The sequence below is a fragment of the Spermophilus citellus genome, assembly GCF_964194105.1.
Source record: "Spermophilus citellus genome assembly, chromosome: 5".
NCBI classification, from domain to species: domain Eukaryota; kingdom Metazoa; phylum Chordata; class Mammalia; order Rodentia; family Sciuridae; genus Spermophilus; species Spermophilus citellus.
The window spans coordinates 110,087,315-110,113,401 of record NC_138186.1 but is presented as its reverse complement, the minus strand read 5'-3'; the positions used below and the strand labels follow the sequence as shown (position 1 = coordinate 110,113,401).

The window sequence follows — 26,087 nt, the reverse complement described above, 5'->3', positions numbered from 1 at the left end:
GATATAATATTATTTTTCTTGTTATAGTTTATTTGTACTTAATTTTAAAATGTCAGTGTTGGAAAAATATGCAAATTTCTGATAGGCCTAATAAATAATTGTTAAGATTGTATCAATCCTGTTGGCAAAAAATAAATGTACCATTATTTACTTCTTTTAGTTTTGGTCTTTCTTTATTGATCTCTGTATAATGAACTACTAAGAACCCTGGACCAAGATTTGCATGCAGAATTTCAGGGCAACCCTGGATGTCATGGAGATATCTGTGAATAAAAGAAAACTAAAAAGTAAATAAGTAATTAAAATACCCTCTCTAATATCTATAAAAATGTAAATGGAGTCATTTTTATAAACAGTATCCATATCTGTAGTACCTGTTGTTCAATATAGAAAATATTTGAAGCAAGGTGAAAAGTACCTCTTGTCAGTATAAAGGGTGGGTGCCCTAAGCAGCCTTTTATATATGACTAACTGCCATCTACATAAAAATATATCTAGGTCAAAGAAAAACAGAAAGGAAGAGGGGGAAAGATTTAGGGAAAAATAAGTGCAAGCCCAGCATGGACAAGGCTTCTTTCTAATCCTGCCAAGAGCTCTGTTAGGATACTTGGGATAAAGGCATTCTATTTCTAGAATGCAATATCCCAAGCTCATCTTTTCTTTTAAATAAGTTCTAGCTAGTCATAGTAAGCATGCCAATTATGTCATTATGCTATAAGTAATAATACAACTGCTTGCAAGAGACCATATTATACAAAACTATACCAAGACAAAAAATAAGGCCATTTATTTTTTTGAAAATGTTGGTTAAATCCGATTAAAGCATTTGTTAAGTATTCTTAGATGTGTAACTTATAAATTAAAGGTGAGGGGAAATATTTCAAAGTCATCACTAAACCTAGGTACTTTTAAATCCAGCTTAGAAACATGAATTCTAGACTTAGTATTGGTTCTTAATTTGTCATAGAATTAACATTGTTGAACTGTAATAGAATAGACCTTCAATAAGTTTAAAACCTAGAGGTAATATAATGATAACTAATAATCTACCTAATGTCTTATTTCCTTTTTAGTTGTATGTTTCTCTCTAGTGAAATATATATTACAATTCATTTTCTAGGAAAACAGGATTGAAATTTATGGCATTCATAAAAAAAAATTAGGATGACTATATGTCCGTAAGTTTACTCAAGGGTAATAGATATTTTATATCAGATTCATGGGCTAATTGTGAGATTGTTGATAAAAATAATACATCTGGTAGTGTCCTTGGACTTATTCACCTGGTAAAATTCTGACCATTATAGTAGCAAAGAGATACTTGTTGGATAAATTAAGGAATAGATGAAAAAAAGGTTTTTAACATTTTGGGGGACCCTGATAAGTCCTTTACTGGAGAATCAAAAAATTATTTGACTTATTGAGTGAGTGATTGGTGGAATAATAAAAACAAAGTGAAATCAGAAAAAAAAATGAAGATGCAGCTTGGTAGATAGAAAAATATAGAAAATTGATTATAACAATAATTGAAATAATATCAGATTATGACCAAAGCAAAAATAAAAATAATAGCAATTAAAGTTTTGACAGTATTTAAATCATTTACTATAGTTTTGAAAACTTTATTTTTGATATATTTTAGTTTTTATTTTAAAATGTGTTATGTAATATTCTAAACTTCAATATAACATAACAATATCTGAAGATGAATCCTGTTATTTTGACCTTTGCTTCTATGATTTTCAAGGAACATTAGATGCTTATCTAAGACTTCTTTTAAATGTAATTTTTCTTTTCTCTGTAATTGTCCAGGAGATAAAAAATATACATAAGGCTAAACAAAATACCAAATTTATTTTTATATCAATAATGACATCAAGAACATACTTTTCTTTATATGATATGGCATAATTTTAACTGATGTATAAAAACAAAATACTACATTATTTGAAATTCTAACAAAATGTATGATTCACTTCTAATTCAACTTATAAGTTCTATAATTAAACTTGGACATTTTATCTAAATTTGTACCTCATAAACTCCTTTCATTCTAGCAAGAGTTCAATACCATGTCAAAATAGATTTTAATCATTTGAAATTCATTTGAATTTGGAGGTTTAGTTTAGAATTAAAATTGAATATATTTTAATATTTTTCTTTTTACCTAAGTTTTTAGGTTTTTTCAAATTCGAAAATGTTTTAAAGAAGATATTTTAATATTGAGAATATGTAACGCATTCCACCATTATGTATTTATTTAACAAGAGTAACTACATTATTGATTATTTCACATATGGTATTTAGCATTATTATTGAGTAGTATATCTACTAATTTCTCCTTAAATAAAGATTTTACCCTAAAAAAAGTATTTGTGAGGGCTTGTTTCCACATTGTTTAATAAGAAGCTGGAGTAGATTCATTTTCAAATCCATTTAATAATTAATAAAAATATACTGGTAACAAAATTAAATTAAAGTCACTAGAACATGGCGGAGCCCTTGAATTATGTTTTCAAATAGAATGACCTCGATTTATTTCTTTTGTATAACTCACTACAGGTTGCCATATTTATGTGCATATTAACCAACACAGGTTACTACAATTTAATAATATTCCTTTTGGTGGTTTATAAAAGTTGGACTTATAGAAATATTTTTTAAATTAGAAAGTGTATATATATATATATATATATATATATATATATATACACACACACACACACACACACACACATATACATATATATGATATGTCCCTATTAGGTATTAAATCTGGGAAAGAAAAGAAATATTTTGGTATTTACTTTTGATTCTAAAGTCTCTGCTTGAGAGTTCCAAAAAACTACTGTTAGATTCAGCTACCTCAGAATTGTCTCAGGGCCCTTTCTCATTTATAGACTATTTATAGACTTACTTTTTGCCAATGTAATAAAGAAGAAGTGGATGCATGCAGACATCAAGAAAAGCTTTTTCCATATATTTGAGTCTTTTAAAATTTTTTTCTGTTTTACCTGTGTACTAAGGGAAGTGGTTGGTATTGGTCAATATAAAATGATATAATTGGTCTGAAGGTACTCAAAAATCAAAAAGCTTTTTTATTTTCATGAAATATGGAAAGAGTTGGAGTTAAAACGTTTATAAAGAAGCCTAAACTTCTATGGAATTTTAACAGGATCTGCCATACAGCTTCAAATACTATAAGTTACATAGTTCCAATGCATATTTTCTGGAAAATGCAAATAATAGTTCTCTGAAGTATTCAAATTTTAATATTGAACCAGTTATGCAAAACCAGATACACTTATATAATATTTGTGTATAAATATACCAAAAATATGTCAAAATATAATTCCACATCAATAATTAATTTCATTCCTTTATAAACAGAATGAAAGGATTTTTTTTATTGTTAGAAAAAATACATGACTTTATCAGAAAAAGAATAAGTTCATGGAAGGACAAACATCCTTAATGATAAAAAGAATTTAAAATTATTTATTAAAAGAATTAGTATAATATGATTGAAAATAACAATTGTGTATTTTTTTATAAACAGAATGAAAGGAATTTTTTTATTGTTAGAAAAAATACATGACTTTATCAGAAAAAGAATAAGTTCATGGAAGGACAAACATCCTTAATGATAAAAAGAATTTAAAATTATTTATTAAAAGAATTAGTATAATATGATTGAAAATAACAATTGTGTATTTTTTTATAAACAGAATGAAAGGAATTTTTTTATTGTTAGAAAAAATACATGACTTTATCAGAAAAAGAATAAGTTCATGGAAGGACAAACATCCTTAATGATAAAAAGAATTTAAAATTATTTATTAAAAGAATTAGTATAATATGATTGAAAATAACAATTGTGTATTTAATATTGATTATAGGGCACAGAAGCATATGTAATTATACATCACAAGAATTTTTTCAATATGAAAAATTATACATAGAATTCTAACTTAGTTTTGATTCAAAACTATTCTTTTGATATTTAATAGACTATAAAATTTCAAAAAACATAATGAGTATATGGTCTTCAGTGTAACAATAGAATTCTCAGTCCTGAGGCATAATTCGGATCTTCTTAAATAAGATCAAAAAAAAAAAAAAAAAAAAGAAAGAAAGAAAAAAGTAAAAGAAATGCTATTGAAATGATCTGTTAATTGCAAATTTGACAATGAGTTAAGCATGAATGAAAATGATTGTAAATTTTCACCTCCAAGAGCAATGAAGTAGGAAAATCAACGAAGATTAAGCTGTATCAAAGATCATGATCTTAAAAGTCATTAAAATGTGAACTTATATATTTTAAGTTAGGCATTTGAAATTCTGATCCTATGATCTGGCACATATATTACCTTTCAGTGTCAATAGGCAATTTGTTGTAGTGACATATTTATTCTGTAAAAAAAATGACAAGTTTTATGTAGAAAAACTTTTCTTTTTATATTTTTATATTTAGAATGTTTAAACCAGACTTGGTCACATAAAAAGAAAGGGTCTCTTAAAATTATACTACTTTGTTTTTCTTTAGGACTGAATTATGAATTCAAGTTAGTGAAATATGGTATCTTTTTCATTCAAAATAAATAAGAAATTATTCTCTTACCTTAGTAATTTGGATTGATTTTTCAGTTCTAATTAGGAACAATACAACCTACCACACTTATAGCTTACTGACAGAACCAGCATGCTTTTTGCCCAAAAAGGCAATAGAGTACATTGTAATAAGTGAATGTGACTCTTAAAACTTCATTGTTATTTAGCACCCCATAGGAAATAAGAAAAAAAGTAATAAAATCAATTGTGACTTTTGACAATCATTAGTTAGAAAAAGGAGGTAACAATTGCCAAAAAAATCACAAAAGTGAGCATGTTACCTGGCTATGACAAAGAGCACACAACTGACACCCAAGTAAGCCAGCAGAATATACATCCAGATATCAGGGGAGAGAGGATTCAGGAAGGAGAAGACGCCTGGGTTTGTACCATTGGGCTTGCGGTACAAAATACTTATTCCAAGTGTCATAAAGGGCTTGGAAAAGTCGATGACCTTCTCTCGAACGTAGGTAATAGCCAGTGGTGCAACTGCAAGGTCAGCTTTCTGTAGAGAGAAACATAAAAAGGAAGAAAAAAGAAAGAGAAAAATTGCTTCTAAGTCACAAGAGAAAACTCAATGACTAAATTAAACAGATTTTACACTTAAATGATTTTTTTCAGTAATGATCATGCTAAAATTTAAAGCATTTTTCGCTCTGATGTTAAGCATTTGATTTATTTGCTACTTATTTCTATATGCTTCCAGAATAGCACATCAGCATTTCATAACTAGATATAGAAAAAAAATACTATATAGGATGAAAAACTGGAGAAATTGTAGATTCAGCACATGAACAATTATGCTACTGAGACTTTGCATAATTACTTTTAGTTTAAGCTCTAAAAACTCATTTAATATCAATTATCATTCTGAATATGTTGGTCAAACTCTAGTTGCAATAACTACATGAAAAAAAATTAGCTAGGAATCAAGAAAGATTTTCTTGGGTTTGCTACCATGGAAGAGTGTAGTTAAAATTTTTGTCATTAAATAGTTAAAACATTCTTAAAATCATCCTTTAATATGATTCTGTTTACTACCCCTGAGTTTTATTTCTATCCCTCTAATTTGTTTTATATTATTTAATGAAAATCCTTGCAGCATTGCCCAAATCGCATTAGGAAATGAGTTTTTCAATTTTCACAAAGTTGCTAATTTTCCACGGTAGCTTAAATATGTTAAATTACTAATGCTTTTCACTCATCATGTTATAACCATCTGTTAAGGATGAATTTATGCTCTAATACATCGTGAGAAATTATAATATTTTAAAATAACAAAGGCATCTATGATGAGAAGCTCTATTGCTAAATTCCTTTTATTTTTCATAAACATACAAAACTTCAGAGAATAAATAAAAATATGCATTTTAGAGAGCTGCAGAAAGAATTAAAAAAAGAAAATTAACTCACTATTCGTATGCACTGTTAAAAGACTTAGAGAATAAACTTCCTTAAATTGACAAATAAAATTGTATTTATTGTTTATAAAAATATGTGTCAAAGAAACTTCTCTAAGATGCTGTTTGTTGACAATATTGTTCTGCATGTTTGTGAACATATGTGTGTTTTTGGTGTGGGTGAGGAAGGGAGCACTCAGATGTCTGGAGACAGTCTTTGAGAGAATCTATGGAGAAAGACATGTCTCTAAAAACTAAGAAAAAAAGGTCCTGAGGGAAGACATTATCATTGTTATATTCATAAATCAAGAAAAATATTTATTTAAGAATAGTAATTGCTAATGCTCTTGTAGTCATTCACTGTGAAACTAGTACTGTTAAGAAATTCACATGAATCATCATATTTAATATTCATACAATCAACTGTTATTGTCTTTCTCAGAAAAGAAAACTGAAAACTTTAGAAGTTGGACCATGTATTAATTGCCTTAGAGCTAAATTTGCATTAGGCCAGGATATAAATGCAAACCACATCACTCTATGCCTTACCCATGCCATGCATTTCAGAAACTAGCAAAGGAATCATAAAAAGTCATCCATTAATTCATGAAATGGTGTGTAGATATGGAAAGGGAAAATATAGAAACAAGGCTAGCAATTGATAAATTACAATTTCTGAGAATTTAGAGGACAGATGCAGCGTTCAGGCAGAGGGAGTGTCCTCCACAAGAATGAGACAGAAAGCAAGAAAGTAAAATGAGTTTTAAAAAACAAACAATCTTGTTAAAGAAGAAAAAAGATAGATTTTGACAAAAGATGGGGAATATAGTAGTTAACTACTATTTTGGAAGTTGAAAATAGAGTGCAGTTTATCTATGTGCTACTTCACTCTGGCACCTCCTCTCCTCCTAAGGTACATGAAAAGGTACACAAAATCTAAGTGAAAATGCTTTATAATAGTAAACTTTCTTAAATTTACAAATAAAATTATATCTATTGTCTACAACATGTTTTGAAATATATCTATATGTATATGTATATATATATATATGTATGAAATAAATATTTCTAACTAAGTTCTCTAGGCATATATTAAAAACATATGTCAAATTTCAAATTTACATAGCAGTGCCTAAAGTAAAAATTCTATCCCAAATGTAAAATAGAAAAGAGGTTAAAATTTAAATAAGAAAATTTAATTTTCAAGTATAAAATAATAGCCATTTGAAACAAAAGATATAAGCAAATCCTTTGAAACATCTAATACAAAAATAAATGGATAAATAATGTGTTACATCCACATAATGACATATTATTAAATTGTAAAAAAAAAATGAGCTATCAAGTGATGAAATGACATTAAATGAATATCCTAAGAGAAAGATACCAGTCTGAACATTCTACATATTGCATGATACCAAATATATAGCATTATGGAAAAGGCAAAATTACAAAAGCAGGAAAAATAATCAGTGATTTCCAAGGATTCATGAGTAAAGAAGGAGTAATGAAAAGGTAGAACATGGAGCATTCTTAGGGTATTGAAATTATTCTGAAGGCTACTGTAATGGTTGATACAAGCATACATTAATCAAAAATCATAAAATTGAATAATACAAAGAATAAATCCTAATATAAATGAACTTTAGCTAAAAATATATGTGGCAATATTGTTAATCAGTTGTAATATGCTATACTAATGGAAGGTCTTAAAAACAGGGGAACTTTTTTTTTGTATTGTGGTTGAAGGGAAGGTGATACGGAGAAACTACTTTCTATATAATTTTTATACAAGCCTAAAATTCCTTTAAAATTTAATTTTATTAATCTTTATAAAGATTAATAAAATTAAATTTAATTAATTTATCATATCCTCATTTAGTATAACTTAAGAAATTATGCTTATTAGATAGAATTTGATTTTTACTATTAACTGTGGTACGAGATTGATCAAATGTCAATTATCAAAAACAGTTTTTAATTGCACACTAAATATATTTTAACATCCACTTAAGAAATAAAGCCTAGGACCATCTTGAGCAGTGAAAATGAAAATTTATTTATACATAGTTGTATTTTCTATTAATAAGGTCCAACTTCATTACAAGTGTCTTAATAATAAAATAATTATGAAATCCAATAAAAATTTTATTATTATATTAAATGTGTTCAAAAAGACAGTTGTGGTACTTACTCATTAAATGTCATGTTATTAAAGTGGTTAGAGATAAGAGCCTAATAGTACAATTGAATAATCCAAAAGCATATTAACCAAAAGGTCAATATGATTTAATGAAAATATTAAGTAGTTATTTTTTTTTATTTTAAAGAATTATAAAATAATCTTGCCTTAGGAAAAAAATGGACATTTTAAAAAAATCATTTCAGCAAAATAAAAAAACAATAGGTTGTTCTATCTCATATGAATGATACAAAGGAAAGGGAGCACTCACCTCTAATTGACTGTGTCAGGGAAACTCTTAGTGAATAATAACACTGGTATTTGTAGTTTGAAGTCTGAGTCTAAATTGGCCAAGCCCTGAATTGGAAGCATGGCAGAAATACGAATATCATAGTAATCACTAATATTCTATACATCTTTTATGGACCAAGACTGTGCTATATTCTTTACCATTATCACTTCCATTATCAATTCATTAATCCTTTTTACAAATGAAAACTCAGTGTAGTTCACATGAAACATGAGACTATAAGAAATTATTACCCACAAGTGACAGATATACTCATTTCCCACCACTTTTCTCTATAATCATTTAAGCATTATGACAATTTTACTTCTATACTGGTTGTGTATTTCCCTGACCAAAGTGATCCTCCCTTTTGTGTGATATCCAAATTCTATAGGATATACATCTGTGGTTTCCTTCTTCCTGTGGAAACTTCCTGAAACTTCTGTCCACATTAATTTCAGTGATTTTTGATTGGGGTAGCATTTATGAACTAATCTATAGAACTTAACATGGAAAATGTTTTAGGTTGTGTTACTTCTGATTATTTTACATTTATGTCAGCCAGTGTGATATGAGAGATTTAAATGTGCATGTTATTTTATTTGTGTTGCCTATGAGGGTATAAACACTTCACAACCTACAGACATTTCCTTCAGTTAAAGTACATAGCTCTGAACTAAAGCAATTATAAGGCATCCCTCCCTGGAAATTTCATAGTTACCTAGGTAGCAGCTATCTCACTAAATTAATAAGTATTAATTTATTATTCTAACTTTCTATGTGAAACTCTGCCAAATTGTTTTATTCATCTTTATGATTATAATGAACCTAACATCCCCAAGGCACTGGATGCAATCTGACACAAAGGAACTGCCTAGAATGTTTGCTGAATTCAGTTTCAATTAAACTTATTAAAAATTTCAAAAGAATTAAAGAAAAGTACTTAGAGAATTTTTAAATTAAACTTTTTTCCAGCTTTACCCTAGAAACAAAATTTATTTCTATAGTAATATAACTCTAAGTTTACTGCCCTTTTAGGGAAAACACAATAATTCTTTTTTAGTGATATAGCTAATATAGTATTCCATTCCTTAAAGTCTCACAGAACATTGGTAAAAACTATACAACAAATACATTGTACAAAACTTAGATAACAAAGTATATCTGCAAAAATGATGTGATGACTCCAAATATAATGATGCTATGAAAACCTTCTTTATGGAGCATCAATAATCAAAAAACACTATTATGATTTGGATATGAGGTGTCCCCAAAAGCTCATATATGATACAATAAGAAGGTTCAGAGGAGAAATGATAGGGTTGTGAGAGTCATAATTTAATCAGTGAATTAATCCCCTGATAGAGATTAACTGAGCAATAACTAAATCTGTGAGGTGTGTCTGGAGGAGGTGGACATTGGAGGCATGGTTTGGGGGTATATTTTTGTATCTGGCAAATGGAATCTCTCTCTCTCTCTCTGCTTTCTGATCATCATGTGATCTGCTTCCCTCTGTAATACTCTTCCACCATGGTGATCTGGCTCACCTCAAGCTCCAAGGAATTGAGCCTGCTGTCCAAGAATTGAGACCTCTGAAACTGTGAACCCTTAAATAAACTTCCCCTCCTCCACAGTTGTTCTGGTGGGATCCCTTAGCACAGCAGTGATAAAGCTGACTAAAACAAACATAATAATATCTTTTTCTGTAACATGATCTGGTCAGTAAAACATCTTATGTATTGAAAGTCTTTTTGCAATTTATCATGTAAAATCAATTCTAAGCATTTTGTTCTTGTCCATGACAATTGTGAAATGCTTAATGAAACTCACAAAATGAAGTATTAAGTTATGTGAATAAATTGGTGATATTTAGATTTGACTTAGTTAAGACATTAAAGCTAATTATGCATATTAATCTTACTGTCACATACATGTGTAGCCACACTTTCCTAAATTTTCCACAATATGTTATGTGAACAAATCCTTTGCCTCTGCATACTTGCAAAAACAAAGTGTTCACCTTCTGTGCACATGGCATATTGCATTATCACGGCCAACCTAGGCAGGTTCCAACTAGTTTTCTACTTCCGTGCTTGCACAACTAGTGTCTTTTCTCCATCCAAAGACCAAAAAGGTCTTTCTTTATTAAATAAGTACCAGATTATCTCTTCCTGCTCAAAACCCTCCAGTGATTCCTAGCACACATAGAATCAAATTTACAGTTTACACTCTCCATCTTGGCCTGAAAAGTACTCAGACACAGTCTCTGGCTACTATATCATTAGATCCAGACTCTTCCAGTCCCATCCTCTCCCTCCCTCTTGTCCTAAAAACTCTAGTTGCCTTGTTAATTCTCAAATGTGTACATACTTTCAGGCCTGCACACTTCTGTTCCCTCTGAGTAGAGAAAACTTACTCCTCATATGTCCATGTGGCTTATTGTCTTATTTTATTCATGTGTATGTTTTGATATCACTTATTCAAGGTATCTTCATGACCAGTCATTCTCTCTTTATTTACATATTGTGTTTCCACTTTTTCAATAAAATGTATCATAAATAAAAATTATGTCATTTGTCAACCTCTTTCCACTAAACATTAAGTCCCTTTTGAGTAAATTGTTTCTGCTCTATTTTGTATAATCCTTTATCTCCTTTGCCTACCACAGTGCCTGCCATAGAGTGTATCACTAAATGAGAAATTTTAAATGAATGAATGAATCAATAATATTATCACTATTACCAATTCTATATTCAGAACCCACCCTAAACACATTTCAGAAGAGAGTATTCTTGAGATACTTTTAATTGATTTTTCTCCTGAAGATTTTGTTTAGATTGTCCATCATCTTATTTTTGTTGTAACCATCATATAGTAACAAAGGCAGGGACATTCAAGGAAAAACCTCTTCTACTTTTCCCTCTCAACACCCCCACAAACTCATCCCATTTGTTCTCAAGTACCTGTCTCTGGCTATATGAAAGAGAGATGCTGTATCCCATGATTAATATTGGGATCATATAAGAGGAGGAAGAAGAATTTTTAAAGTAAGACTTTTCATGTGCAGGATCTCTATTTTGCTAAAAGAATAATCATTCATAACTACTAAAATATTTCATAATTAACATCTCTGTGATAAACTAGTTTTCTAAAATAAATAAGAAATTACCTCATAACATTATATCAATGGTAGGTAGGTGTTTAAGAAAAAAATTTAATGAGATTAAAATTGCATGTTTAAATGTGAGAAAAATCTACAAGAATCTATAAATTGCATTTGTTGCATACTACTGAAAACCTAATACATATAAAATTTCATAAGATTAGAAATGTATCTTGTTACTTCTCACCAAACAAAATTATCATACATAGTATACAGTGGAAAGCAGACAACTGGTATAAAACATGGCTATTTCTCTCACATTTTTAGGGCTTGAATAGAAGCAATTCAGAAAGAATTAAACAAAAACAGTAGTAGGTTTAGCTGCTGCTTCAGCAGCTGTTACTCTATTAATGCTTAAGTAAGCCAGCTGTTAATTTCAAATGATATAAACAAAATCTGCCAAACTTGCAATTGATGATAGAATGAAAAATGAACTTTTAAACTGGTTAGTCTTCAGAAGTGCCATGACTTCAAAATGATTCTATAGTTTAGTGGGTGTTTGGAAGAGAGAGAAGGGTTAAGTTTTTTGTTTATTTGTTTGTTTTATTATCCAATGCAGTCTTATTCTGTTGTATACTCTTGATTGTATGGCTCTCAGGAACTAATATTCCAGCACTGTAATTCTCAAAATATCATTCTTTCTTACTCCCATATTTCCATAGAATTTATGATTTTAATGCTAGTTCAGTTTGCTTAACTTCCTAGAAAAAAATATGTACCATGAAATTGAAGTATTTTTCCCACATAGATAATTTTATAAAAAAAAAACACAAAGGTTTTTAGATAAAAAGTCTAAGATTGTGTATATCAATATTCCGAGGTACAGTGTACCTATTATTTATCACAAGCGTAGCACTGAAATAAACATCTCTGACATTTTTTGTACTTGATTTTAGATATTAACAATTATGTTTTTAAAATAATCATGATGTTTTAAAATAATTTAAATGAAAAAATATTCTGGAAAATATAATCACATATATGAAAATGTTGTTATATTGTACAATTTTATACTTATATTTAGACATGCATAAAACAAAACAAAGAAAAAAGCCACAACTTACTCAAATCTAAATTTATTACACATTTATCAAACAAATACTTGAGGAAAAGGAGATTATTCACTTTTTTGAAAACAAATTTATGTGCAAATTTTCAAAATAGAAATTGAGAACTAACTCAAAATGTTGCTTAAAATATCAGGTTAGTATTTGCATTTATAAAACATTCACACAATTTTTGTTACTAATTTTAAACTACTATTTCACTTATATATTTTCGGCTAACCCCTTCAGTTTTCTAGTTAATGACAGAAGCCAGGCACAGTGGCACATGCTTGTTATCCCAGTGATTCAGGAGGCTGAGACAGAGGGGTTAGAGACAGAGGCCAGCTTCAGCAACTTAATGAGGTTCTAAGCCACTTAGTGAGACCCTGTTTTAAAATGAAAATAAAACCGGAGCTAGGTGGCACAGGCCTGTACTCCCAGAGCCTCAGGGGGGTGGGGCAGGAGGATCGTAAATTCAAAGCCAGACTCAGCAAAAGCAAGGCGCTAAGAAACTCAATGAGATGCTGTCCCTAAATAAAACACAAAATAGTGGTGGGAATGTGGGTCAGTGGAAGAGTGCCCTGAGTTCAATCCCCAGTAACCAAAAAGAAAAATACTAAAAGGGCTGGGATGTGGCTCAATTGTAAAGCGCCTGTGGGTTCAATCTCTGGTAACCCCCCTAAAAAAGACTGTTATGGGAAAACAACAAATGGACCAACAAATAACTGCTAACACTAAAATGGATGACTGTGAACTACAAAAGCCATTTTAAATGGAATTTTAAAGTCATAATTCTGCTTTAGTTAACATCTTGAGATGTTTGAGAACATTTGGGACTGGGGTTGTGGCTCAGTGGTAGTGCACCCACCTAGTTCATGTGAGGTACTGGGTTCAATCCTTAGCATGACATAAAAGTAAATAAATAAAATAAAAGTATTATGTCTACCTACAACTAAAAAAAATTTTTTTAAATAGTTTAAGAACATTGAATTCCCTGTATCTATTTAAAACAATAGGTAAATGATACTCTTTGTAAATAATTAATGCTATAAAATTTTTCAGAATTAGATTACATTCAAATTGGACATTAGTTAATTTGTATTACATGTGTAGAATAATTGTCACATTAAAAACATCTTTTGACAAAGGATTATCAAGATTCTACTATGCACTAGGTCTAGGGTAATGGACACATTATGAAGGTGTTTATGATAATCTCGTTTCCTCAGTGCACACAGCATAGTAGGAAAGATTAACGTGGAAATAACTAGAAGTGTCAAAAAGTATTTCTATTGAAATCTGTATAGGTATAATTATGCTAAAATTGATCTTGTTCTATTTTTCTCCAACTCTCGACATTATTTCTGCAACCCCTGGAGTTGAAATGGAACCAACAAACAAATGCTTCACAGTTAACACTAAAAAAAAAAAAAAAAAAAAAAAAAAAAAAAAAAAAACCGTGCAATGGACTCAAGAGGAAAAATCTACATATATTATAATATAGTTAGAGCTTCTGATTATCAATTCTCAATTTGTGGATTTTTAAAAGCTGAGAAGTTCATTCTTCAATAAAAATTTATTTAGAAGAGTTGAAGGTTTAGTAACACTTGTAAGACATACAAGTCAACAGGAAGTCACTGCCAAACCACCTCTTTATCCCCTTTTCTAGATAAACCACATAAAAACAATACATAATTTTCCAACATAGCCATGTTATTCTTGTCTTAAAGCATATGTTAGGCTTATTAAGTATAATAGAGCAACTTGTAAGTGTATCTTCCAACAGAACAAGGATAACTTTTGCTCCCAGAATATACCTTTGTTAGAATTTGCTTTTTAAGCATATTTACAACATATGCTGAATGACTACACAAACCTTTATTAGAAGTGGTCCAATATAAAATATAAACGCATTTTATATCCACTCAAAACCTGTATTATATGCTTAGAACAAATACAAATTATATATTTTATATGTAAACTATTAATACACACTGTAACAAAGAACTTTCTCCAATAAAAATATTTGAACATATATTTAAATAGGTAGTCATTATTAGTAGTACATGCAGATATCTTTATAATTAATTCTCTAAAAAGTTTTAAAGCTGTTTTATATTGTTCCAGTGTCCAATGAAATTTCATGAAACTATGATATAATAAGTTTTGTAAAGGTCTAATTATAACTATGTTAGTGGATATTAGTTCAAGTTTTTGAAATGTAAGATAATGTAAAATTCTTCCATTTATTTGAAATCATTCATTTACTAACTTTATTCATCAATTTAATATTGAACAACTCACAGATTTATTCAACAAATATTTATTATTGAGTGACTGCTATTAATAGAAGCTAGATATTCATAATATGTGCAGAGCCAGACAAAGTTGAGGAGACAGACTCTAAGTATGCAACAATTAGAGAAGGCAATTTTAGGCAGGAAAGAGTGCTATGAAGTAAATTCAGTGAAGAGGATCAGAGTGGCTAAGTGTAAAGGAAGCTGTGCTTTTTGAAACTGGACAGAGGAAACCTCTCCAAGGTCCTGACATTTGAGTCCCAATTCCCATCATTTCAGGTGAGAGGGATTAAAAAAACCTGAGAGGGTCTAAGCGAAGAGTTCTCTTGGCAGAGGCACTTGGGGGTTATGAAGACCTGAGAGAACACGCTGGATATGCTGACAGAGGGATGAACACTAATTAGCTCTCCCTATCTCCTCTCACTTCAACATCCTGCGGATCTTCTCCAGAAAATCCTATGAATCCACACAGACACTACATAGAATTCAACTACATAGACAAAAGATTTTACCAGAGGAGATTTGTAAGCCATGCATATTGGTGCATGCTGCCCAGCTACTCAGTAGGATAAGGGAGAGGATCACAGATTTCAGGCCAGCTTGGGCAATTTAATGAGACCTGTCTCAAAACAAAACATATATATATAAAAAAAAAAACTAGGAGTTTAGCTCAGTGGTAGATCACCCCTGGGTTCAATCCCTAGTACAGAAAGAAGGAGGAGGAAAAGGAGGAAGTAGAGGAAAAAGGAGAGGGGAAGAACAAGGGTAAGAGGAAGAAAAAAACTTGTATAATTGCAATTCTAATTTCAATCTCTCTGTGTTTTTCTCTGCTAAAATGAAATAATACTGTTTAAGTTTATTCTTTCATCTTTATCTTATACATGTTACCTGTATAAACTATGTTGTCCAAATTTAGCTACAAGAAAACAATTTGCTACTAGAAGATATATAAGGTAAAAGGAGCTCTATACACTGTTGGTGGGAATATAAATTATTATCCAGCTATTATGGAAAAGAATATTGAGGTTCCTCAAAAAACAAAACAAAACAAAAAACTGCCATATGATCCAGTTACACATCCCAGTGTATTCTTCAAAAAAAGTGAAGTCATCATACAAAAGAGATATCTACATGCCCTCGTTTATTGTGGAACTATGCACAACTATGCACATAAAATGCATATATGAAGATATGAAATGATCCTAGGTGCTTTCCAACAGATATATTGATAATAAAATATGGTGTGTACATACAGAGGAATATTATTTGACTGTATGGAAGAATGAAACCCTGACACTTCTTGGAAAATGGATGGAAGTGAAGGACATCACGTTAACTGAAATAAGCCAGATACAGATAAGCAAACACTATATGCTCTCATATGTAGAAATTTTTTTAAAAAGTCATGAGCTGAACATAGAAGAGGGATTACTTGGAATTTAGAAGGGTACTGTGAAGAGGGGAAAGGGGGAGGAGGGGTAGGGTGGGTGGACATGATCAATGAATGATGTACGCATACATGGAAATTTCACAGTAAATCCCTTTAATTTGTGTAAAATATTATTATTAATAATAATAATAATAACTGTGCCTTTGTATTGGTTATATGCCACATCACCTTTTAAACATTTGAGGAAAACATCTCATGATAACTCAGAATTATGTATTTAATAGAAAAAAAATTAAACACATTGTACTCAGCATTTCTGAACTTGTGACATGACCATTTTCCAACTTCACCTATGTCTTTTCACACCAGTCCATACAAAAATGTCTTCCTGATTAATAAAAATAACTTCTTGATATTTTATAAATGAACAAACAGCAATTTCTCTCCATTATATTTATTTTTTCTAATTATTCAGGTGTAATAACAATGGGACAATTTTCTTCTTTCTTAGTTAAACATTAAGACCATTTTCACAATTTATTAAACTTTGTTAGTATGTCAACATACATAAAGATTTTGGCGTCATCCACTGGTATATTTAAATATAAAGGTTAAACAACGGAAATAGGAACAAATAGCTAGCAAAAATCTTTGTGTTAGTAATTGCTGTAGTTGTGGTAGTTCTTTTTATATAAGAAAAATAGAAGCAAAAAATAAGAAAAAGGTTCATAAGAACAGGGTTTAGACTTTCTGTGCATCATTATATCAAAACTGTTTCCTCTTCTTCCTTCCTTAATCCTCCCCTCATTTTTCTTTCCTTTTGTCTTCCTCTCTCTTTCCATTCCTTCCTTTCTTCACTCTGAACTCCAGAGATAAATTTTGTTTTTTTAATATTATAAAATTAAAAATCTAATAGCATATATAGTAGAATTTAAGGTGGATGATGAGCAAAGAATGTTTTATATTGAATGAAAATGGACCATTATTAAGTAAGATTTATATTACTTAACTCTGGAGTGTCACATATAATTTTGAGAAATAATTCTAAGTTTAAAAACTAGTTGATACATGATATTTTTTCATATGTGATCATCCAAAATCTATAACTGTAAATAGCCTATGTGTTCCTAAAAGAGGATGATTAAATATATCAGAGTATAACAAGAAACAATTACTATGCATGCATTCTTAACCAGCATTTTATGGTGCTTTCAATAAAATGGAGTGGACATGTACCATGTCAAATTAATACTAATATATGTAATATTAAACATTAGTTTAAATAAAACCACAATAAAAATGGAACTTATAAATTTAATGGGTCATGAAATATATCAACCAACCATGAATTCAAGATCTCAAATTTTAAAAAGTAAACCATAATACATAAATAAATAATAATGCAAGAGAATAAAGGAAATACATATAAATATATCATGAAATAGGGGCCAGGGTTATGGCTCAATTAATAGAGCTCTTGCCTAGCACATGTGAGGCTCTGGGTTGTATCCCTGGCACCACATAAAAAAATAAAATAAAATAAAGATATTGTGTCCACCTACATCTAAAAAAATTTTTTTAATTAGTTTTTAAAAAATATATGTCATCAAATAATGGTTGGATACTTGATGATTCTAAGAAATCTAAAATGGGAATTTAAATCTAAATGGGAATTTCTTAGTGTGCAAATCACAGTCTAAGTTTTAGTTTCTACATCCTCTATTTTAGTAACAAGTAATAAAAATGTATATATGATATGAAGTCAAGTCCAGGATCAGCTTCCAAATTGTAGAAGTGGGAAGGAAGTTGGTGGGGTGAAAATAAAATGAAATTGGCCATGAATTTATAATTCTCAAAGTCTGGTAATATGTACATGGAACTTCAATTTTCTTTTCTATTTTTACAGGTTCAAAAAGTTTTACAGCATAATGTTTAAGAAGTATAGAATCAACAAGAGAAAGAATTCAGGAAAATGTTAATAATATCTATCTCTAATTAGTAAAATTTGATAGATTTTCATAATATTTCCATGGTTTATAATTTGACATGAGACTATATTATTTATTTCAATACAGAAATACAATATATGCTATGCCCTTTAAAATCTATGCCATTTAAATTTCACCTTAAAAACCTTCACTAATCAAATAAAACACAATTATAAGCAACAAAGCAAACCATAGAATTTTATGGTCATTTTATTTAAGAATGTAAATTCTGAGATACAGATGCAAAAGGTTTTATTTGACCTAAGCTTAAATATAATCCTTTCTGAAAATTAACAAACTACCAAAAAATGAAATGAGTAAACAGTAAAAGGATTATTTCACTTTGTTTTTAGTTTCTGAAATACAGCCAATATATTTCATATTTCAAAAATAAAGATAAATAAGTTTCTCTTTCATAAACATATTTGAACCTGCACAGTCAGATGGAGTCTCTGATATCAAATAGTAAATTCTATATTGGGGAAAATGTTTCTTACTATATTTAAAGACTACTAATTCTTATCTTTCTTATATGTTCATGTAGTTTTTTTCAGGAATAGGAAGGAACAACAGTCAATCAAATTATCTTTTCATTCAGATATAAAAGTAAAACTTGGAGAAAAACAAAATTATAAACATGTTAAATATTCATGATTTCAGAAATTAATCACCATTCCTTCATTTATTAAAAATCTCACATAAATATATTTCAAAGTATAGTATAATGTTTCTATTTTCTCATGTGTGAAATACTATGACAGAATCTATCAATCAGGATTTTACCAGTAGACTAGGCAGAGAGGGAATGTAAAGACATTTAAAAGTGAATCCTCCCAGAACTATACAAAATTCCTCAAGCAAGAAATACCCAGAGGAACAATAAGACCATGGCTAATCCATATGAGGAAGACATCAGTGGAGAGGTTACAAGAAGATTCATCAAATATTTGAGACAATGAGGAAGAAAAAAAACAATATACCAATTAATAAACACAGATTCTGAACTCATTCGTGACCCAAAATGTGCATTCAAAAAGACCAAAACCAAATATTTAGATCACTGGCAGTATCTCAAGAGTCATTGCTTGGTGATGGGAATAGCCTTGAGTTCTGCTTCCTAATTAGAATGCTTATGTGCATGTGTGGTTCTGGCTCTTTGTTGTGGGCACTGAGGTAACATGCCCAATGGACACCATGATATTTTCACTTGTCAGTGAACTAAGACTAGGTATTTAAAAGAACCCGTATGATTATAGGAGCCTACTGGATAAGCAGCTTTATTTTAGTCTTTGGGGAGGGAAGGAGAGAACATTCCTCTAAAGACATAGCTACAACTTTTCTTGTAAAACCAAATGTCATGGAAGTCTATATAGCAGAGTTCTTTAATATACTATTTCTGTTTGCAATAACGTAAATTTACTGTCTATTTGAAAATGAAACTTTTAGGGTCCAAGTTAACCTACCCCCCCCCCAAAAAAAGGGAGTATCATACAATATCTGGATTCATGAAACTTTCTGCATCATTCTCATGATAATCATCATTCTCCTTGACCAAGTCATCATTTGTACAGTAAACATCATTCCTAGATCATGAGGCACTGCATCTTCATATTCATTATCAGTGGGATAGTGAGAGACCCTTAATCTGACCCTTTGCTCAGTACTTGAATAAAAGCATTAGACACAAATTTTCAGAAAGTCTTCTCAATCACAAAACTTAGTCCATGGATTTCTTGTCCTTCATCTTCCAGCAATTATGTCTCTATCCCTACCTCACTGCAATTTTTAGAAGTTTTATTAGCCTAAATAATTAATATTCTTTGTCAATAGATGTCTAGGAAATTAGTACACAGCTTTTTTCCCAAAAAATAATATATCTTTATTTTCAAGGACTTCTCTGGTTGTTTCTCATAGATCACAACAGCTTTTTAAAATATTGTCTCCCTGTGTGCTTTTCACAGTGGCATATATTTATTCTTTATCTATCCTGTCTATTTAGAATAGACTCTTAATTTGAATGGTTCATTTTCACCAAAATTCTAGAAAATCCCATCAATGTTCTTAAAGATATGCTTCTTTGCAAGTCCTTCCACTGTCTTTTTCTTGAACTCCTGCTAAATGTATAAAATATCTCAATCTAGTCTCCATGGATCTTGGAACTTTTTCATAAATTGTATCTTTTTGATTATTCTCTGTTGTTTGCTGACTAAACTAATAAGTATTCCACTTAACTTTCTCTTTGAATTCAGTATATCTTATCTGTTGAGGTTTTTTGTTTTAAAACTCATATTTTAAATTTTCATTTTGTTGCTTAACATATTTACATATCTTTTATGATTATGCAATTTTTAATGATTATAGATATTTTATAGGTTTTAAAATATTTTGCATTTAGATATTTCTTTAAAATCTTTTTTCAGTCTCACAAAATGTATTTCATAAGAACTGAATTCATAGCTATTCATAGCACAGTAGTGTATACCTGTAATCTCAGGAGCTTGGGAGGCTGAGGCAGGAGTATCATGAGTTCAAACCCAGCCCTAGCAACTTAGTGAGACCCTAAACAAATTATGAAGGCTCTGTCACAAAATGAGATACAAAAAAGGCTTGGGATGTGGGTCAGTGGTTAAGTTCCCCTAGGTTTAATTCCTGGTATCAAAAAAAAAAAAAGAATCGAATTCATGTTCAGTGTTCAGATTGTTAATTTTCATGACGACATTTCATATCAAAACATGACTTCATTGTTGTCTCCATATAAATAAATAAATAAATCCTCACATGAACTTTTCTAGTGGTTCTGTTTTTCGTTCAACTCAATATCCTCTCCCTAGTCTTTCATCCACAGTTTTATTTTCTAGGTATGAATTGTGGTTTAAATCTCATAATTATATTTGTGGCATTTCTCACCTAGTCCCAAAACAATTAGCTCTCTTAAAAAAATTCTTAGTTGTATGGCTAATCTATCTCTATTTTCTTAGACATGTAACTTTAAGATAAGTTGATGCCTAATGTTCCAGTATTTTCATGCTGTGTTCATAAGCAAGAAAACTAAACTCAAAGCCATGGTTTCACATAGTAAACCTCCTTAGAGTTGGATTTCACATGGAACATTTGTAAACCTTGGATAATTCTAGACAAACATGCACTGATTTTAGATCAGGTATCTGAGGCTTACCACTGTGGTTTGGTTTTGTTCATCCTGTATGGATTTTGTTATGGGCATTAATCAAAGAAAATCTGTCAAACCTTGATGTTACTATACTATCTTGGCAAGAAATAAAAAAGAAAACTTTGCCAAGTTTGCTTTAATATACATTCTCTCTGCTAACTCTTTCTTTAAGTTCGAGGTTAGTGGATGTAAAGCTAGCAAACAGTGCTGAGAAGCAGTGACCCAAAAGAAGTAACTAAAGCATGAGGAGAATGTTATGGACAAAAGAATTTCAAAAAGAAATTACAAGTGAGACAGAAGCAAAGGCATACAGATAAAACCTGAAAAGTATCTGCTGGATTAGCAACTTGAAGACATTCACAGGAGTATTGTCTATGCTATGCATTGTTGGTTCAAAAATTATTGATCAGGCCTGTGGTAATGGAAGTAGTTAGTGAAGCCAATTGGGTAAAGAAGTTTACCTCAAAGGGAAAACCAAATCACTAGGTAGCAGGGGAAATAAATTATCTTTAAAAATAAAAATCTGATCATTTAAAAAATAAAAATATAATCAGGAAAAAAAAAGGATTGATGTACAGAGAAGATAAGGAATACGTTAATGTGTGCAAAAATTCCTTAACAGACAAGCTGTGATATAATAGAAAGATAAAAAGAATAATCTTAAGAAGGAAAATAACTCATCTCCATCAAATATAGAGGCATTGAAGAAAGAATGTGTTAACAAAGCAGTGCTTATCAACTTTGTGGAAGAAGGTTGAGGGAAGCCATTCTCCTCTAGTGGCTTCTATTTCTCTCAGAAACAAAGTGTCAGCTTTTATGCTGTAAGTTAAGTAGGAATTGATAAACTTGAGGAGTAAAAAGGAAAGCTTAAAGAATTATTACAGAATATAAGAGAGTGTGATGGCTGAAGAGACTCGGGAAGACTGGTGGCAGTATAGATAGCTCACTAAAGATTATTGAATAATTTATGGTGATTCAATTTTTCCCAGTTGGATGATTTTTCTCCATCAGAGTTTGCTATTCTAGTCAGGTACACTGAAGAAGATAATGGCATTAGCCCAGGCTTAGGTTTTGAGGGGGCAGTTGTTATGAAACAACAGAAGATGAATTAATTTAATACTGAAAGAGAGTGGCTACATCAAAAGCAACAGACAGTTGTGTAGATGGGAGAAATATAAGGATAAAAACAAATGATTAATCAGCATATGCATTAGATGAGATCGTAAACAAGTGCAGTAAGGACAAATCAATTAATACAAAGAATAAAAATAAATGATACCTCAACTATCTATCTAAAAGTTATTGTATTATAAATTGAAATAATGATAATGATATAATTATAGGACTGTGTGGCTGAGAGGTCCCCAGAAATTAAAAGTACAAGAAATTTAGTGTCCACAATGATGCATAATTCTCTTCCATGAGTTCCCTGAATTCGCCAAGAAAAATGAAGTTGACTGATTTCAGTGAAAGGCTATGAGTCAGTTGCCAAAATTAACAGTGAATATGTACTTCTGATCAGGAAGTGAGTAGGCGATAACACAAGAAGAAAAAGAATGGTATATCCAGAGGAATAAACCTCTAAAAAAAAAAAACATGATTTTTGTTTGTTTGTTTGGGGGTTGTTTTGGTTTTTTTGTTTTTTCCCTACAGGAGTGACAGAATAGAAACAGTTATGGAGATCATGGTGAACATTACATACTGAGCTAAGTTGCCATTTGTCTAAATTTGGGTACATGAATACACGAAGACTGCATCATTTCTCCCTTGAAGTACACAATATGCTTTACTTCAGTCAAGGGAATGTCAGCAGACGTAGTATGCTTTCACTTCTGGAAAGAAGCTTTTAAGAGACAATGTACAATTTACCATGTACCCTCATTTCACTTCCCAGAAGAGAAAGTGCATCATGCCAGGGTTTCTCCATTAGCTTGGGTCCTTGAATGACAAAGCATGGAATAGAGCCCTCAGATGACCTGCCAACTATACACTTAGTGGGAATGAGAAACAACCTCTATAGGTATACATTACTAAAATTTTTTGTCTTGTTAGAGTGGAATAACCTAGCACTTGTGTCTAATCCAGGCAGCCAAAAGGATCTGAACTAGACTCAAAGTAAATTGAGAGTGACAGATAGAGAACCAGCATAAACAGGGCTCCAGAGTGAATAGATGCAACAGGAGAGAGGTGAAACAGGACTGCAAACAATCAAGGAAGAGATTGGAAATGAAAGGAGATTATTAATGATGAAAGAGTAGAGGCATCTGAGAGGAATATGAATGAGTTGGGCTGGAGCAAAGTCAACACAGCTCAATGTATTCTGTAATTAAAAAAAATTCCAAGGAAAGTTAAATAGATGTGAGATGCTTAGAATTTTATACAGTTTATTAAATATATGAGGTATATTTTCTAATCTCTCATGTTTTTCCACTACATTCTTAGACACACAGATTTGATGAGTGCAACTGGCTATAACCCTGTACTCTAAGTAGGAGGAAAAAAACCAAAACTTGTCTTATGGATGATTCCATCACTAAATTTCAGTGGGAATGAAGAGATTTCCTTATTTGTTTATTCTATTGATAACTTCCAGAGGGCAAGTGGGAGAGAGAATGATATGCCTGAGTTTATGTTTTTTCCCCATTTCAGAGATTTTGCTAATATTTCTATAAAGAAAAACAAACTAATGAAACTAAAACTTATTGGGTATTTATAATGGTGCTTTTTCCAAGCACTTCATATATTTTATTTTATTTAATCCTTACTATATAGAGTGTGCATTTATCAAGCCCTTTTTAAAATAAGACAAGCAAGGCTCAGTTAACTTACACAAGTTACTTAAGATCACAGTTGTAATAAGAAATGGAAGGAGATGTGGAAACTTGGCGACTCCAGTCATTCTACAGGACATTTTTAGAGTCTTTTAGAAAGAAAAAAACATTTGGTAGAACTGTTTTCTTTCAACACAGTATGAAAATGTGTTAAGAAATAATGAGGTAAAAAATGGATGTCAGTGAGGAAATCAAACACAGGTGTGTGAAATTTTTACTAAATTATCAATATTCATTTGATTTTTAAACATAAGGCATTGCCCTTGATTATAATATTGAATCTTTGTCTATTTAAATGCCTATTTTGTGCTCAGATATTTTTATTCTTTCAAAACTGATTCTAGTACATATGTATATACATGTTATGTTTAAGTTTATAGACATGCATAAGTACATACACAGATTTTTTTTGCATATATATATACACATAAAAAACATGTAAGTGTGTGTTTAGTTGTAATATTGCAATATTGTCTTTAAAATAATTGTGCAGGTCAAGTTTGTTTATTTTTAATATAATCTGATTTGTATAAAGACAATTTGAAAATATCAGATCATTTTTATTTGTTTGCATATTACATGTTCCATTTTAACTAGCCAATTCAACCTCAGCTGTTATGACTAACCTGAACACAAATGATTTATAGAAAGAAATGTATGAAAATGATTCTACCTAAAATAACATATACATAGAAACAAAATATTGTCCACTTAAGGTGGCAGAATGACCTAAAAGCTTTGGCTAGCAACAAGATTCATCATAATTCAAAAAATTCTTCACACAATGACAGATTGATTTGAAAACAGAAGGACACTGGGTATTTTGTTACTATGTCTATTCCTGGCAATTATCCAGGGATTACAACTGCACAGCCTTACAAACAGCATAGAAATTGACTGTTTTAACAAAGGGTCTCAGCAGGGTAATGAGTAGTGCACATTAATTCTCACTGTGCATTGATGAGCTCTCTTTGAACTTTGTCAAGGTTTAAACAATGGTGACAGGTCTCTGGCACTTTCAGAATATGTGGATCCTGAATAATGTGCAGAGATGAGGTCGTTGTGTGGGACTATTTGGGTTTTATTTGGAGGGGGGATGTTTGTTTTGTTTTTGTTTGTTTTTTAGGAAACTGCACTTTAATAATATAGAGTGGTTCTTAATTTTACTAGACTCAGGGATTTAAAGAAGCTTATGAAATTTCAGAAAATAATATTTACCACAAATATAACCTAAGGTAAAGAAACTAGAGTTGCTCTTAAAGTAATATTTAAGATTATACATTCAAATTACAAGGTACAAAAAACTTTGTGAACTTTTCAGTAACACCATGAGAGAAGAAAATGTACAGACAGGTCATATTAAGTTATTGATATTTTATTTTAAACTACAAAAAAGCAATCTCATATTTCAACCTAATGTTACTGTTTATATAATGAATAAATTCACCTAAATATTTTCTTCTTAAATATTGACTTATCAAATACTGACTTCAAAGTTTACATGTAGCTCAAATTGCATTTAAATTTGCAATGATGAACCCAAAGTGAGAGGTCCTTATATTGTGTGTGTGTGTGTGTGTGTGTGTGTGTATAGGGAAAGATCCTAGAAGAAAAGAAGAAAATATGATGCCACAGACGGTCTGAGTTATAAAAAGGAATGGACAGTAAATGAATAAATCAAATGAATGTGTGAAATATGTTCAAAATATCTTCACTATAAA

At 30.4% G+C, this 26,087-nt stretch overlaps 1 protein-coding gene across 1 annotated transcript in view; it reads right to left on the bottom strand.

The window, feature by feature from the left end:
* GRIK2 (glutamate ionotropic receptor kainate type subunit 2) overlaps positions 1-26,087 on the bottom strand; it is a 673,243-nt gene that overhangs the window by 191,810 nt on the left and 455,346 nt on the right. Inside the window, exon 12 of the mRNA XM_081296468.1 lies at positions 4,893-5,116. Within this exon, the coding sequence (XP_081152594.1) occupies positions 4,893-5,116 (224 nt within the window). The remainder of the gene's footprint in view (positions 1-4,892; positions 5,117-26,087) is intronic.